The sequence below is a fragment of the Balearica regulorum genome, chromosome 5, assembly GCF_011004875.1.
Source record: "Balearica regulorum gibbericeps isolate bBalReg1 chromosome 5, bBalReg1.pri, whole genome shotgun sequence".
Classification (NCBI taxonomy): domain Eukaryota; kingdom Metazoa; phylum Chordata; class Aves; order Gruiformes; family Gruidae; genus Balearica; species Balearica regulorum.
The window spans coordinates 35,657,766-35,674,334 of record NC_046188.1 but is presented as its reverse complement, the minus strand read 5'-3'; the positions used below and the strand labels follow the sequence as shown (position 1 = coordinate 35,674,334).

The 16,569-nt window shown below is 37.7% G+C and overlaps 1 protein-coding gene across 1 annotated transcript in view; it reads right to left on the bottom strand.

Moving 5' to 3' along the window:
• Positions 1–16,569, bottom strand: part of RYR3 (ryanodine receptor 3) — a 247,414-nt gene that overhangs the window by 12,734 nt on the left and 218,111 nt on the right. Inside the window, exons 88-93 of the mRNA XM_075754124.1 lie at positions 15,062–16,386; positions 9,365–9,423; positions 6,618–6,786; positions 5,878–5,964; positions 3,710–3,907; positions 2,956–3,086 (exon numbers count right to left, since the gene is read on the bottom strand). Coding sequence (XP_075610239.1) covers positions 2,956–3,086; positions 3,710–3,907; positions 5,878–5,964; positions 6,618–6,786; positions 9,365–9,423; positions 15,062–16,386 — 1,969 coding nt within the window. The remainder of the gene's footprint in view (positions 1–2,955; positions 3,087–3,709; positions 3,908–5,877; positions 5,965–6,617; positions 6,787–9,364; positions 9,424–15,061; positions 16,387–16,569) is intronic.

Below are 16,569 nucleotides of genomic sequence, written 5' to 3'. Positions count from 1 at the left end.
GGAAAGAAAAAAACAACCAAAAAAAGAGAAAATACAATGTTCCTGATCCTTGCAGGTTCTGGTACAGTTTCATTCACTCACACACTGGACTTAGAACGATGAGAACAATTTCTTTTCATGTGGACAGCAGCTGTTATGAATCATTATTCACTGCAATATAATTTTTCCCCTCTCTTTTCTTTTTCATCTCCACAAATATGATTTGCTACAAAAGGACAGCAGGCTAACTATTATTACCTAATGAGCCTAACAACTCAATAATAGCAGAGTAGTCACTGTAATATCATTCATGTCCTAAATAAATACCTTATTGCTCTTAGCCATAAAATCAATACAGACAATGATTTTTCAGAGGAAAATAAGAGAGTCTTGTAGCATAAATAATTTTTAAGTTCACATTTCAAATAGAGGCTGAATACTTGGGAACCAGTTTGCCAAAGTAAAATTAAAATTCAAAAAATATTTAAAAAAAAAAAAAATCCCAGAAAACTGCAAAGGTCATTTGGCAAAAACCAGGGGTTAGTGGTACTCTTGTTCTCAAGTGTATCACATTGTTGGTACTGGATCCGACATCCCAGAACAAGACAAGGTAAAAAGCATTTATAACTCTAAAGCTGCCTGACAGTGCAGCTAAAGAGCATTTTGCATCATCTGCCTCTGAACAGCCATGCCCACGCTGGTAATTAAAAGAAAAGCTATTGTGTATACAAAAGAGAAAGAAACAAAGCAGTAAATCTTTTATTGAGAATTCTCTGTTTTTGGTTTTTTTTTTTTTTTCCAGAATAGTGAGTAACCATGATGCTTCAATAAATAAGTAGTCAGGTTTATCCAGGGGAGAGCTTACAACAGACACTACAGCTTTGACCTGCAAGTGAAAAGATAGTGTTCTCTCTTATCAGTGAAGTTTCCCTGAGCTTTGACTTGAACATAAAAAATATTGTTCCTGAAGTGCCTTATGAATAGCAGTGCCCAGGAATTCCTCATTCTGCTGGTCTTACTCTATATAAAGTCAGTTTTGAAGATGCCAATTAGCAGGAAACAATACAAAATTTAAAGGGGTTCTTTCCCCGTTTCCTGGATGTAACATTGAGTTGAGCATCTGTGCAGGAAGGTAAAAAAAGAAAAATAACTGCTTAAACTAAAGGCCAGTATTGGTAAAATAAAGCAAGTGTTAACATCGGAAGAATGACATTCCAGAACACACTTCTACTGGGATGTGAAGCAACCTTCCCAACTACTACTAAGTGCTCGATTTTTATTTGTCTGAATTGAAGTTCTGAATGAAATTATTCCACATAAAGGCAAATGGTTCCAGTGACTAAGATGTTTTATTCTGGTCCAATGCTCTATATTAGGTCTTTCCTTGATTTCTGAGACTTTTAAGCAAAGCCAGCTTGTGTCTAACTCTTTTACCACAACCATCTAATGGTGCTGCATTTGTCAGAGTACCTCTTTTGCCTTTTTAATTACCTATTTTTTTTTCACTTATAGAGAGCAAAATCCAGTACATATACAGCACTGGGTACCCTCCAGCAGTGGTTATCCTGGTGGTGCAATACTTGTACTAAACCTCAGGAGTCAGTCCACATCAGAGGGAAGGATTAGTCTGCTTAAATTAGCCTTAATCTTTTATTCATCTTCAGTAGATAGCGCAACATGCTGAGAACAGGCTGTACAGCATGTCGTTTGGGATAAGCTGACAATATATCTCATTAATTCATGCTTGTTTTTGCTGAGGATAAACTTACTGGATGTTTAGATAGCTTGCTATCAATAGTTAAAGAAATGGGTTGGAAATTAAGCAAGCTCTCTGCTTTCCCAATTACCTCCTGTTATAACTTTAATAATGTGCTAGTCTGTATTTCTAACCGATATTAAGGAAAAATTCTTAAAATTCAGGTGTAGGAAAAAAAGCATTCAAGAATTCCCGATATTTTAGAGATTCTAATTTTAATGAAGGTGCTAAGGGCAATATTTATAATGTACAAAAAATGAGTAAGATTGAGAAGAGAGCTATTTTGGCTATTTGGTAGCATATTGTGGATTATTTTTGCTGGCTTGTTTTTATCAACTACCTACTTATGGTTGCACATACTAGCCACAACTACTTTGTGACTTGTAAAGAACATGATAGATCTTTTTTCTTTTCCAACTTTCTGTTACTGTCCTGAAATTATTATACTATTAGGGAAAGACAGGAATCTAAGCCTAGGTATACTAGTACCAAAATGTGATTCTAGTGGTTTTGAAAGAATAAATTCTGAAAAAAGAGCCTGTAGACAAGGCATTGTTTCAAGAGAAGAGAGCTGACTTGCTATGTTTCTCTGTGTCACTCCTACAGACTGCTGCAGCTTACTGATACTCTTCTTTTTCTTGCCTACACTTGTATCATTCACTCACAGAACAGCAGGTGAGTCTCCTAGAATCAGTATGTGACTACTACAGTATTTGCTAATGCATACAACATGACAGTAATTCCTGTCAGACCTACTCAGATTCTGGGATTGCTATTTTACACTAGATTTGTTTCTCTTGTCATATACAAATGTTGCTAGCAAGAAATGGGAAAGAAAGGCAGGAGAATACGGCTATACAATATGAATGTGAAATTGAGTCACTGAAAAGGATGGAAGTTATCTTTTTAAAACTTTCTCAAATAGCGACTAATATATGAAATGTCTTGGAGAGAGCTTGTGAGGTAAGATGCACAATCTTTACAAACCCTAGAAAAATGAAAAGGACAGGGAAAATGCATGTTATGATAGTGTTTACTAAATAAACAGATAATACAGGATTTCACATCAGAATCTACTACTGTAGCATCCAATATAAGGTGAAAAATGCCTTTCTTTTAGATGAACTAGGTGGCCCTTAGACAGGGAAGGTTCTAGATCAGTGGCTTAATGAGCTATAATGCCTATAAAGTTTACCGATAACCATTATAATTTTACATACGGAGTGTTTATAACCAGGCGATCCCATTGTCCTTTAATATCGTCTTCAGATGGCTGTTCAGTTATGTATAGTCCATCAAATTCCAGCTTTCTAGCTACCTCCTTTTCTCTCTTGAATACAACTAGAGGGACCTATGAAAATGACAGTGGACATCTTTGTCATGGTTTATCTATTTTTAGAAACCATGATATCTACTTACAGTGTTAAGTACTCTTTATGATTCTATATTAGACCAAACATCACACTAGCACCTCCCGCAAGCAGATCAATGCCTAGCCAGTCTCGGAGCAGTGGCCACCTTGGAAGACAAGCTCCCCCTTCCCAGCTTTTATTTCTGAGCATGACGTGATATGGTACAGAATATCCCTTTGGCCCATTCAGGTCAGTTGTCCCAGCTATGCCCCCTCCCAACTTCTTGCCTCTTCCCAGCCTACTCACTGGAGGATGCACAGAGTGGGTAAAGCAAAGGGACAGCCTTCACACTGTGCAAGCACTGTTTAGCAATAGCTAAAAGGTGGGGGTGTTACCAACACTGTTTTAACCACAAACCTAAAACACACACAGAGCAATGAAGAAAGTTAATTCCATCTCTGCCAGACTGAGTACATGAGGAAAACATCTACATATTGAATAGTGAGAATCTGTAAACAACTAAGTAAAAATAGGTATTCCACTATTGGCTCAAAAAATCACTTTGGGACATAGCTGATGTTCTTTAACAAATATTAGATTAGTAATAAGATTCAGAACTTGCCTTTAAGCAATAGTATCCGATCACACAGACAAAGGAGATGACAGTATGAACAACTGCCAGTGCTCTGAGAGCAGGTGCCATGTAACCTGTGCTTTCTTCTAAAACAAAAAACACCATGCCCTCCTCCTCTTCCTCTTCATCAAAAGAGTTCCAGAGATTAGAGTCTTCCTCTACTTCATCAAGAGGCTCTTCTGTCACCTGAGAGAAATTCAAGCACATTGAAAACACACAATAAACTTAAAAGCTTTTCCTTTACTATAATGAGAAACTATGTTTGCAAAGCCTGCTCATGGGAAGATGACAGAGCATTAGCTTTGAACAGTAATGGCCTTCATTTTCACAGCATAAGTCTCAACATCTCATGTCAATGAAAAGAGAATCTAGAAAAAGCGAGTACAGGCATATGGCAGTTTACAAACCCTCCTGTAAAAATGCTGTAGCAAAACCAAAACAAGCAATAAAAGAGTTATGCAGAAAAGTTTTCTTAGAAAGAAGCAGTGACAGGGTTGTCTAATATGACTGAATTTTGGGTTTGTTGTAATCTATATTGTTCCCGATTACTAGAGTATAGAAAGAAACAAAGTTCTCACGTTATCAACTTGTACGCTGTCCATAATTTTTTATTTCATGCCTTAGTTTACAGTTTTCAAATTACTACAGTATTTAATCAGTATTTCATAAATACCCCACAATACTGCCAAAAATTCTTCCAGCGACTTTAAAAACCTGGCCTTTAAAATAAAAGCCCTAAGTGCCCTTCTTTTGACAGCTTTATCTGAAAGCTGAAGTCCTGTTCAGTCCTGTTTGGCTCTCACTGACCCTTTCCTATCTATGACAGATGGACTTGTACTGATAAACACAAACTTTTGTCCTTGTTCTGCAAAAGAACGGGTTGTTGGCTGACCCAGAAGACCCAAAGCAGAAGAGAGTGGGGAGAAAATGGCTGGCACAGACAGAAGCAGACTTCTGCATATACCTTTGAAGTCCATCTCCTGTAACCATATGGGATGGAAAGAGAGAGGCAAGCAGGGAGCCTTAAATAACCCTGATGGTCTTTCTCCTGGAATGGTGTACAAAAATTGTACCCAATTTTCAAGAGCCTTTTGCATCTTCACCTGCGCTGTCTCCGAGACTACAACTTTGTTGTAGAGTTTGCTTTACATGATGTTTGAGACTGGGATTCAGTTACTTCTAGACTGATCATTCAGTCTGCTGCTTTTGTCTTCTCTGAAGTCTTTGGTTATAAACAACAGAACTAGAAAACGTAATATTGGAAACCATGAGATTCATCAGCTTATTGCAGCTTGCACTCTATATCTAGAAGGGGAGAATAAAAAGGGCCAGATTCCAGGATAAAAATAAATGAGGACTTTTCTTACAGACTTCAACTCTGTAAGGAAAGGAAAAAAAAAAAAAAAAAATAAAAAAAGGCTTTTATGGATGGAAGTTCTCTTTAGTGAATTCTAGTCCTTTTCATGGACAGAGGTTGTAAAGATTCAGGAATAAAATTAGTGAAGGCTGCTGAAGATGTTCTAACTTGTTTCATTGGGTTATACACCAGAATCTGAAATAACTCATTAGATTCAGGTAAAACCCTAAGATCTATTTTAAAGTATGGGTGTATAAACTTCTTCATCAGTGATATATAAAAAAAGAACTGTAGCCTACTATCAAATTGCTTTCTTGCTTTATATTTCTTCTGCCTGCTCATATCAATCAACTAAAGTCCCAATGCCAGTATAGAAATATCTTCACTGCAACAGTCACTAACAACAAATGACAATGACAACAAAGAAAATGGAACAAATAAGTATAAAACCTGAATTATACTCTCACATGCAAACACAGAATGGGGAAAAAAATACATTTGATGTTCATTAGAGATTAGTAATTTAATGAAAAAAATATGAAAAAAAAAGAAATTAAAGCAAGCACTCCCTTCAAAACACCAAACCGTAGACCTGAAAGGCATGAAAAAAAATTATGAACAAATTAAGTATAACTAAAACATACGAGCTCATCTGGTTAAATTGAGACATTAATCTGATTCTGAAATTAAGTATTAACTATTTCCCACTCAAAAATGAATGTAGTCAGTAGAGTTCTTCAGAAAAGCAGAAGTACAATAAGCAACCAAAAAACTTTAAAAGAATGATGCATAATCTTACCTTGTAAAATAGAAGAATAAAGTTGATGGCAAATGCAACAAATAGAGCAAGAAATCTTAAGTTATAAAAATTTCTTGCCAAGTAGTGCTGAAAGTAAAAGGAAATAAAAAAAAAAATAATTAGAGGTGTCCTGTAGCTAATATCAAGATAAGGAAAGTAGGCAGCAAGGTTTCTAAGAAAGTAAATACATAATTGTGTTGCCTTCATAGACCAGTTAAAATGAGCAAGGGGATTTCTTGGCAGCCAATTCTCCCATTTCATGGTAAGCAGTATTAAAAATAACAGGCTTAAAATTGCAACAGGGAAGATTGAAATAGAATATTAAGGAAAGGTTTCTAGAAGGAAGTCTGGAAAAAAATGCTGGAATACTGGAATAAACTACTTGAAAAGGTTTCAGAGAATTAATCATTTGATGTTTTTAAGAACAAAGAAAAATCTTATAGAAAATAGAATTATAGATTCTAGAAATTAGATTATGGAAAATAGGGAGCTCCTAACAAGGAGCTCAAGAGGTTAATCTGTCCTGTTAGATCAAGATAGGAGAAATTACACACACAAACACTTTATTCATATAAGTCTATGAAGTATCACAAAAATCACAAAAGACTCAATACAGCCAGTCATTTGAAAACTCATGCCAATGTTCCTTTCACAATGGCATTTCTCCCTTCAATATCAAACAAGTGTTCTATATTACATAAATAAAAATCATCAACTAAAAGAATTTAAGAAAAACTTACAAGCATTTTTGTTTGATAGATTTCCAAAGCTTTGAAGAAGTTAGCCATAACAGCCTCCGGTTTCTCAATTTTTTGTCCATGCCTTCGCTTCTTTTTCTTCATTTTCCCCTCTTCTAGCTGCTCAGATTGTACTTCCTTTGCTTTGTCTTGTTTCTCACCATCTTCCATACTAGAAGAAAGGTTATCTAAACAAAAATACCTAGCCAAACTTCTGTATTGTAAATGCATTCATTTAGAAGGAATTCTAATTCAGAAAGTTTGGCTTTGAAAGTTAGTTTTGACACTGGGAGAAAAATGATTGTAAGTGTAAAACTTGAGGTAGACAGTAAACCCAGAGCAAAAAAAGTGACATTAGTTTCAAATGATATGTAAGAATAGAGTTGTTGAGGGGAGATCAAAAAGGTAAAAAATCCCAAACCAGGCAGAAGTTACTGCACCAAGGGTGAAGTGGATTATGTTTGCCAAACCCAGTGATGCATGTATATACTCAATACAAGCAACATAATAATTTTAAGAGTTCACGTGTACTTTCTTGAGCGTGGGGCTGAAGAAGAGAAATAAAGCTTTTGGGATTTGGTACACAATATCATAACTGAATCACAGTATCATAAAATGAATTAATTTCAGTGAAAGCAATCACTGTTTTTACAGAGATGAATGAGTAACAAGGAGGTTTTCTTCAGAGGGTCTCACCTGACAAAGCATGTAGAAGAGGACAATCATTCCTCCTGCACAACTGAACTGCCTTTATGAAAATTAAGTATCAAGATTGTATGTAGTAATAGGGGAACTTAGTTACTAAAGTAAAAAAAAAGCTGAATTTGCATATATATATAATTGAATGTTGAGGCATTGAGGCGGAGGAAAGTTTTAGGCGTGAGGACAAAGAAATGCAGTATGTGGTTAACTTAATCACACTACTACTGCAGTAGGAATCATATGATGGGTGGCTAAGAATGTGTTTATCTTCTACCAAAAAATGTTCCTGTTGCAGTCACAGAAATGTAAGCCATTTAAACCCAAATTTTTAAGCTGAAGGCAATTTGAATATGCTGCAAAAGTACTTGGGAGGAGAATTAAGCATGGCAAGACAAGAGAAGACAACAGGGAATAGGGAAAATAAGTCCAATAAAATAATAGAGGTAGAAAGAGATCGTGTTCTTTATAAGAGGTGAAAAAAACTAAAATAAGAAAATGAGTGTCACAGGAGATTTTTGGCAAATTCCTAGATATTTATAAATTACTTCACTGAAGCAAGGGGGACTATGCTACTAGTGTCTAAATCAGGAGACCAAATTCAGTCAACAAAGAAAAAAGCCCTGCAGTGATATGATTTAACAAAGATTTTAAAAGGAGTCATTTCACCAATCTAAATATTACCCAACTTAATACTACATTGTAACATGGTCTAGATAAAAGAAATTTCTGAAATTGCTTATTTTGAAGTTACTGTCTTCATACTAAGCAGCACTCATCAACAGGTTCTTTGGACACATGGCACCAAAAAAAAAACCCCAACCAAACAAACCGCATAGAAGAGTTTAATTGCACTTTTTAATTACCAGAAGTGCTCTAAGCAATGAAAATAATATGCTTAACATCCCTGCAGGGACTGAAGAGTGAGATAAATCATATCAGAACAATTCTGTTACAATCAAATGCAAGAAGGGTACTTTTTAATTGAAAAAGTATGTTTGATGCAGCCTGATAGGTAACAGATAGGAAATGAAAATATACTGAACCACTATAGATAGCGTTTATGGCATACTTTAATGAACTAACAGAAAAAAAAAACCCAAACCCCATTTAAATTCACACATGTTCATGTAACACATACATATATATACACACACACATATATGTGTGCATTCATACACCATATAAACATATATATATACACACACAAACACACACACAGACACAAAAAGGATTTTCAGACAAGCTATCCAAAGTGTATCCAGTCCTCAAGTATTGACCCCAATGGAGTCAACGACTTGAAAAAATTAACTTTGGCAGGTAAGAGGAGAAAGATAAATGAGGCCAAAGTAAACATTTTAAACATAAAGCAAAATAGAAAACGAAGAAAAAAAAGATGTATAGCTTTTGAATATGTAAGAATCTCTAGGAGATCTTTTGTTTGTGTTTATAAATATTTTAAGGGCAAGCCTACAATGTGGCTGCATGTCCAGAAAGACAGCGTGCCCCTTAAAAGTAGGATGCTGCTAAAGCAAGGTAAACATTTTAAAAGTTGTTTATAAAGCAGTCATATCTAGGATGACTGGACAAAGGAATGTATCTGCTGTCAAGTTCACAACTTGAGAACAGATAAAAAAGCAATAATAAAAATTGCTGGGTTTGTCAAATCTTGTGTTTCAATGATCAACTATTGTTGCCTGAAAATCATAATAGGTAGTAGGGAAAGCATAAATAGCAGTGATGATGAGTTGCAGAGGTTTTTTCAAGAGTGGTGCTCATTTTAAAGGTAGTTATGGGACTTTTTTAGAAAACAATGACCACAGATTTATATGTGCAGATTTGTTAAGGGCCACAAAAATCAAATTCCCATTTTGTTGCCTACTCAGATTGCCTGCCGCCTCTTAGGGACTGTGCTGCTTTTCAAAATACTGATGAGACAGTGTACATAAAGTGCTTTGAATACTGAGAATTGCTTGGATTCTTTCTGGCCAAATTATCTATCGTTAGGAAATAGCAAGGAATTAAACAGGAATTGTGTAAAAATAACTTACTCAGCCTTCTCAGCTTCTGCTTTTCTTTCTGTTTCAGCTTCTTTTGCAATTTCAGATATCTGCAAAAAGTATTTTAACTGTCAAAATTGATCCATTGAAATAAAATTTTGATAGCTAGTTACCTTTTTCTAAGAAACAAATAAAATAATTAGCACACTTTTTTTTACTACTTTGCACTTTTAAAGTGTTAGATTTTTTTAAAACAGATGGCTCAGACTAGATTTTAACAGTGAAATCTGCAGAAATTATTCTGATAGCCTTTTTCAGTATAGTATTATCAACACTGTAACTAGCCCAGTTGGCTGAACAACTCGAAGTAATTATAGATGGTTATCCAACAGATTATGTGACCAGCTGGGGAGGAAGGTAACTACATTCAGATCATACGGTAATACAAAGGTCACTCACAAAGACTCAGTGCAGTTGCTCATTATGAGCATCAGTTTGCCTCATTGCAAATATGAAACAAGGAATAATATACCAATGATAGCATCAAAAAATCTGAAAAAGATCTGTGTAATTATCAGATATTACAAAACCCAATTACTTTGTCAAGACCAACTGATGCAATTGAAATCAGACAAATATTTAAACAACTTTTACATACGCAATATTTTCTTCAAACTATTTATCTTAGGTGGGTTGATGGTTCATTAAACCTTTACTGGCACAGCTCACAACCATCTAAGTATGTGTTTATAACATTCCCTTGAGATAAGGAAAAACCAATATACAATTTCACAGATGGCTAACTGCAGTAAAGAAGCTGGGGCCTGGATTTCAAACACCTTTAGGCTCAGTGTTGCAAGACCAAAGTAAACTTATTTCAAATGCAGTTTGAGTATCTAAGCTTCACTAGAAATGGGAGAGATGCAGGCTCCCAAGTCTTAGATTCACAAAGGAATCTTAAGTGCCTGAATTTGTTACCATTCACTTTTGCAAAAAACTTGGCTTTTTACCCTCTTCTGTATTCTTTCAAAGTGCTTAGACACCAATTGATTATTGGTGTATTCTCCTACATTTCTGGTTAATACATAAATACAGTTATCTAAATTCCGCCCCCCCCCCCCCCACCTGGATGCCTCTCTCACACACACAAGTAGTGAAAGAATTTATGAAAGAACTTACTAAATAGATCTTGCCTTGCTTACCTCATCTCTTATCTGTGGAACCTCATCTAGTACATGTGATGGAAACACGTAACTCTTCCAGAAAGAGTTTGCCCTAAGATCTCAAGCTGGTGGAGGGCTATTCAGAGATCTTTTGATGATGTCTAATTCTTCTAAGGGGTAGAGTAGGGGTAGAATGAATGAATCCCTATCCATCTTCTCCATCCCTTTGTCATATCCCTCCCTCAGTTGTCTCCTCTCCAGGCTGAAGAGCCTTAGCCTACTTGATTCCATACACAAGATTTGTTCCATATCAAGTTTTGATAACATTTTGACCTTTGCTGAACCTTTTTCAGTTTTATCACATTCTTTTTGAAATGGGGGAATCTGGCCTTCAAGACAGAGATATACTTCGGGTGCATGGAGCAATGTTAATATTCTAGGGTTTTCTTCTCTCTATTCCTTTCTCAGCAATTCAGAGTTTCAGTTTGCTTTTTTTGATCTGTTACTGACATTTTCATTGAACTTTTATACTTCTGTACAACTCTATTATATTCCCAAGATTTCATACCCAAGCAGGAACAATGAGCTCAAAATCCAATATTTTACATGTAAAATTATCACTTTTCCTCCCATATACATCACTTCACTGATTTTCATCTGCTATTTTAAGGCTCTTCTGCAGCTTTGCAGTTAGCTCTTGATTTTACTGCTATGAATAACTTAGATTTATCAGCAAACTCTGTTAGCTCACTGTTCACTTCTTTCCTTATTTGTGAACCCGCATGCCTGTCAGCACAGATTCCTGTGGAACTTCACAGTAAAAACTAAGTTCTAACAATCTTCATCATATACAATTCCATAGGTTAATTTGCAGTTTCTCTGGCTATATGGTAACGTCGTTGACTTTATCACTACACAATTGCTTTTCCAGTACGTAGGGGTGAGCTTCTGTTTCTGTTCTTTTGTGTAAGTTTTATTATTGTAAATGCTTACGAAAGACATTGGTACTTTCTGAAGGGAATTTTTGATTCTTACATTGCTGTTTCTTCTCTGAGCAACACTTAATAGTTATATCACGTCACTAGTGCTCTTAACTGGATTACTTGAGCCATTCATATACACAATGTGAATAGCAATTTCTGTAATATAGAATTAATGTAAACATTATTTGGGTAAGTTTCACTAGATAACATATTAAAGGTAAGAGCTGGATAAATTGCATAGCTGACTTCACATTAATGACTCAAAAGGACTTGCATAAATTACTGAGCATTTCTATCAATAGTTACAAACAAATCTGAGAGAAATGTAGAAATCAAAGTAAAACAGATAAAATTCTAAAATATTTTCTCAGACCTCAGATCCTTAAGTTAAAATAATATTTTTAAATACCAACCACATTACATTTATGATGAGACAGGACTTTAACAGACGGTAATTTTTAAGTACACACATAAAAATTAATAAATAAATAAGAAAATAAATGGAAAAATATAGTTTTATCTAGTCAATAAACAAATCTCAGAGAAAAACATACAAATGAAAAGGAAATAATAAACTAAGCAGTTGTACAATGAAGTTTGTCTTGAAAATATCTGGAAAGCATACCATAAAGAGGTGGATTAATTATGAGAGGAAAGATATATTTCAATAATGTGGTGGGTTGACCCTGGCTGAGGGCCAGGTGCCCACCAGAGCCGCTCTATCACTCCCCTCTTTCATTAGACAGGGGAGAAAAGGTACAATGAAAAAAAACTTACGGGTCAAGATAAGGACGGGGAGAGATCATTCTCTAATTATCATCATGAGCAAAACAGACCGAACTTAGAGAGGGAATTCATCTTATTTATTACTAGGCAAAACAGAGTAGAGGAATGAGAAATAAAACCAAATCTTAAAAACACCTCCCCCCACCCCTCCCATCTTCCCGGGTTCAACTTCACTCCCGGCTTCAACCTCCGTCCCCCTCAGCAGCACAGGGGGACGGGGAATGGGGGTTACGGTCAGTTCATCACGCGGTGTTTCTGCCGCTTCTTCCTCCTCAGGGGGAGGACTCATTGTTCCCCCGCTCCAGCGTGGGGTCCCTCTCACAGGAGACAGTCCTTCACGACCTTCTCCAACGTGAGTCTCCTCCACGGGGTGCAGACCTTCGGGAGCAAACTGCTCCAGCATGGGTCCCCCATGGGGTCACAAGTCCTGTCAGCAAACCTGCTCTGGCGTGGGCTCCTCTCTCCACGGATCCACAGGTCCTGCCAGGAGCTTGCTCCAGCGCGGGCTTCCCATGGGGCCACAGCCTCCTTCAGGTGCCTCCACCTGCTCTGGTGTGGGGTCCTCCACGGGCTGCAGGTGGAATCGCTACACCCCCTCATCCTCCCTCCATGGGCTGCAGGGGGACAGCCTGCTTCACCATGGTCTTCACCACGGGCTGCAGGGGAATCTTGCTCCGGCGCCTGGAGCACCTCCTGCCCCTCCTTCTTCACTGACCTTGGTGTCTACAGATGTTCTTACATCTTCTCCCTCCATTCCACCTGCAGCCCGTGGAGGACCCCACGCCGGAGCAGGTGGAGACACCTGAAGGAGGCTGTGGCCCCGTGGGAAGCCCGCGCTGGAGCAAGCTCCTGGCAGGACCTGTGGATCCGTGGAGAGAGGAGCCCACGCCAGAGCAGGTTTGCTGACAGGACTTGTGACCCCGTGGGGGACCCACGCTGGAGCAGTCTGCTCCTGAAGGTCTGCACCCTGTGGAGGATACTCACGTTGGAGAAGGCCGTGAAGGACTGTCTCCCGTGAGAGGGGCCCCACGCTGGAGCGGGGGAACGATGAGTCCTCCCCCTGAGGAGGAAGAAGCGGCAGAAACACCGCGTGAGGAACTGACCGTAACCCCCACTCCCCGTCCCCCTGTGCCGCTGGGGGGGACGGAGGTTGAAGCCGGGAGTGAAGTTGAACCCGGGAAGATGGGAGGGGTGGGGGGAGGTGTTTTTAAGATTTGGTTTTATTTCTCATTCCTCTACTCTGTTTTGCCTAGTAATAAATAAGATGAATTCCCTCTCTAAGTTCGGTCTGTTTTGCTCATGATGATAATTAGAGAATGATCTCTCCCTGTCCTTATCTCGACCCGTAAGTTTTTTTTCATTGTACCTTTTCTCCCCTGTCTAATGAAAGAGGGGAGTGATAGAGCGGCTCTGGTGGGCACCTGGCCCTCAGCCAGGGTCAACCCACCACAGTCTTTTTTGGCGCCCCATGTTGGGCGCCAAAAAGGACTGTGGTGGGTTGACCCTGGCTGGGGGCCAGGTGCCCACCAGAGCCGCTCTATCACTCGCCTCCTCAGCAAGGCAGGGAGGGGAGAAGGGAAGATGGAGAAAAAACAATCCCAAACTCGTGGGTCGAGATAAAGGCAGTTTAATGTAGCTAAAGCAAAAAGCCGTGCACGGAAGCAAAGCAAAAAGCAAAGATTATTCTCTACTTCCCATCAGCAGGCGATGCCCGGCCACTTCCTGGGAAGTAGGGCTTCAGTAAGCGTGCCCCTTACTCCGGAAGACAAACATTGTAAAAAAAAAAAACAACGAATGCCCCCGCCCTGTTCCTCCCCCTATTCTCAGTTTCTTACTGCTGAGCATGACGTCATATGGTATGGAATATCCCTTTGGTCAGTTTGGGTCAGCTGTCCTAGCTGTGTCCCCTCCCAAGATCTTGCCCACCCCCAGCCTGCTGCTGGGGAAAAAGAAATGTTGGAAAGCCTTGATGTGTGCTGGCACTGCTCAGTAGTAGCCAAAACAGTGGTGTGTTATCAACAGTTTGCTAGCTACCAATACACAGCACACCACTATGAGGGCTGCTGTGGGGAGAATTAACTCCATCTCAGCCAGACCCAATACAAATAATAATTAGAAACAGATCTAAAGTGTAGAGTGAAACATAATGCCTTCCAAATATGATAAATGCATTTGGGTTTTAACATTTAGTTCAATTCATTTCTAAACAGAATGATAAATTATATTTAGCTCAGTTGAGTGGAACAAAATATAATGTTCATAACAGAATAAAAGTAAGAATGATTACATGATAAACATTAAGGTAACAATAAATTCAGGCAAAATTATTTCAAATAATAGGAAAAAAGGATATTTTATTGTATGTGATCAGTAAAGCATGTAGAAGAATGATGATAATGATAAGGCATTATTATGGAGAAAGTAGATTGTAATAGAAAGTATAAGTAAAAGAAAAGAAAGTATAAGTAACAGAAATATACTGTGAAAAAATGGGCCATGCAGAACGAAGAAGACTGTAAACCATTTAAAGCAAAAACTGTGCCTAGAAAGTTGCTAGCAAATTTATGTTTTGAATAAAGTGCAAATGAATAACAACAGAAATCTACTGCAGTGAAATTTAAACACATTGAGCTGAATTTTTCTGCCACGTAAACTCTCCTATTTGTTTTTAAGAGTACAGATTATAAAGCATGTTCTCATTGAGAACATTTATTAATCAGTTAACTGCAAATAATTCAGTTACTAACAGAAAATTCAGTCATATATTTTTATTATTATTATTTTCTGCAAAGAAATACAAAATCTCTTTAACATACCTGTAATCCTTTTTTCTTACGAACTGTGTTTTCCAAAGACGACTGGAAATCAGTACCCAGGATTTCTGCAATATCTCCAAGTCCAGCATCATGTCCATGTTTTGAGCCACCTTCTTTCTTTGTATGAATGCCAAAAATGTCTGAGATTATGTCACTTTCTCCCTTCTCACCCTTCACAAACTGCACAAGTTCAGCTCTGATGCCATGCTCAGCGCCTTCAGCTTTTTCTGCTTCCATAACATCATCATGGATTCCAAACTGTGTTGGGTCAGGCATGTCTCCCAATATTTTAGTAACTTTAATGTTTTTGGCTCCTTCAACCAGGCCACCCCCAAATACAGTGCTCCAAAGTATCTGGAAAATTCCCCACACTATAGTAAAGAACAGTTGAAACATCCCTACAAATAAGATCCAGAAAAAGGAGAAAAACACTTTCACCATCTCTTTTACTGTCATCTTTCTAACTTTCCTGTATTGTTTCCTTAGGTTCTTCAGAGTGACCATTTTAAAAAAGTTGGCAACATTCTTCTTTACTGCAACACAGGCCATTGCAAAAGCTGATGCAGATTCCAGGGACTTTTCTTCTTCCTCATCATCTCCAATATCTACTACATAACAAGTCTCTGCTTCTTCCTCTTCCTCAGGCCTCTCAGATGAATCCGTTTCAGAGATCTGGGATGCTAATTGCATTTCAAAGATCGTGTCTTCACAGAAATTCACAAAGAGTTCCATTTTTTCTTGTTCTCCTCCTTCATTTACAACATCAAATATGAACTGCCTTTTGGATTCTTTCACCTGTGGCTTCTCCCACTGCATTCTACTGGATTCACTGATTTCAAAGTAAACTCTTTCTATTTTCTTGGCTCCACCCATTATCTCAATACGGCCAAGGTATGGTTCAAAGTAATTAAGAACACTTTCCGCAGGTTCGAGTAAGCTCTGAAGGCGTGAATCATTAGGCATGTGCTCTGAAAGGTTTGTTAGCAATACTGCTACATTAAATCCAATGTCTTTGGCTGGTTCATGGAATCTTTCCACAAAATCAACATAGTTAAACATATAATTTTCATCAGCTTCTGCACAGGACAGCAGGAATTCAATCTCTGACTGTATGTATTGTTTTTGAGCCTCCATTGATTTCTGGAATTCCTTCTTTGAAATTATGCCTTTACCATCTGGGTCATGCTCTTTGAACGCATCTGAGTTAGTCAGATCTTTTAACTTGAGGAACATGTCAAAGAACTTCAAAATCATTTCTACATTGCTAGATGATTCTACGAGCGTGTCTACCATTTGTTTTCCAATAGTTCCATTTACAACGTTACCTAAGTAGTGTGTTAAAACAGGAAGTTATTTGGCTTTGCTACATTTTAAATAAATTAATTAGATATTCATGCTGAGAACAGAACAAAAAATGTTCTCAAATTTTCATAATTTTTCTTTCAACATGCTCTTCTGTAGAAGTCCTCTTTTTCATGACTATGTGTATTCCAGAATAATTGTTAAAT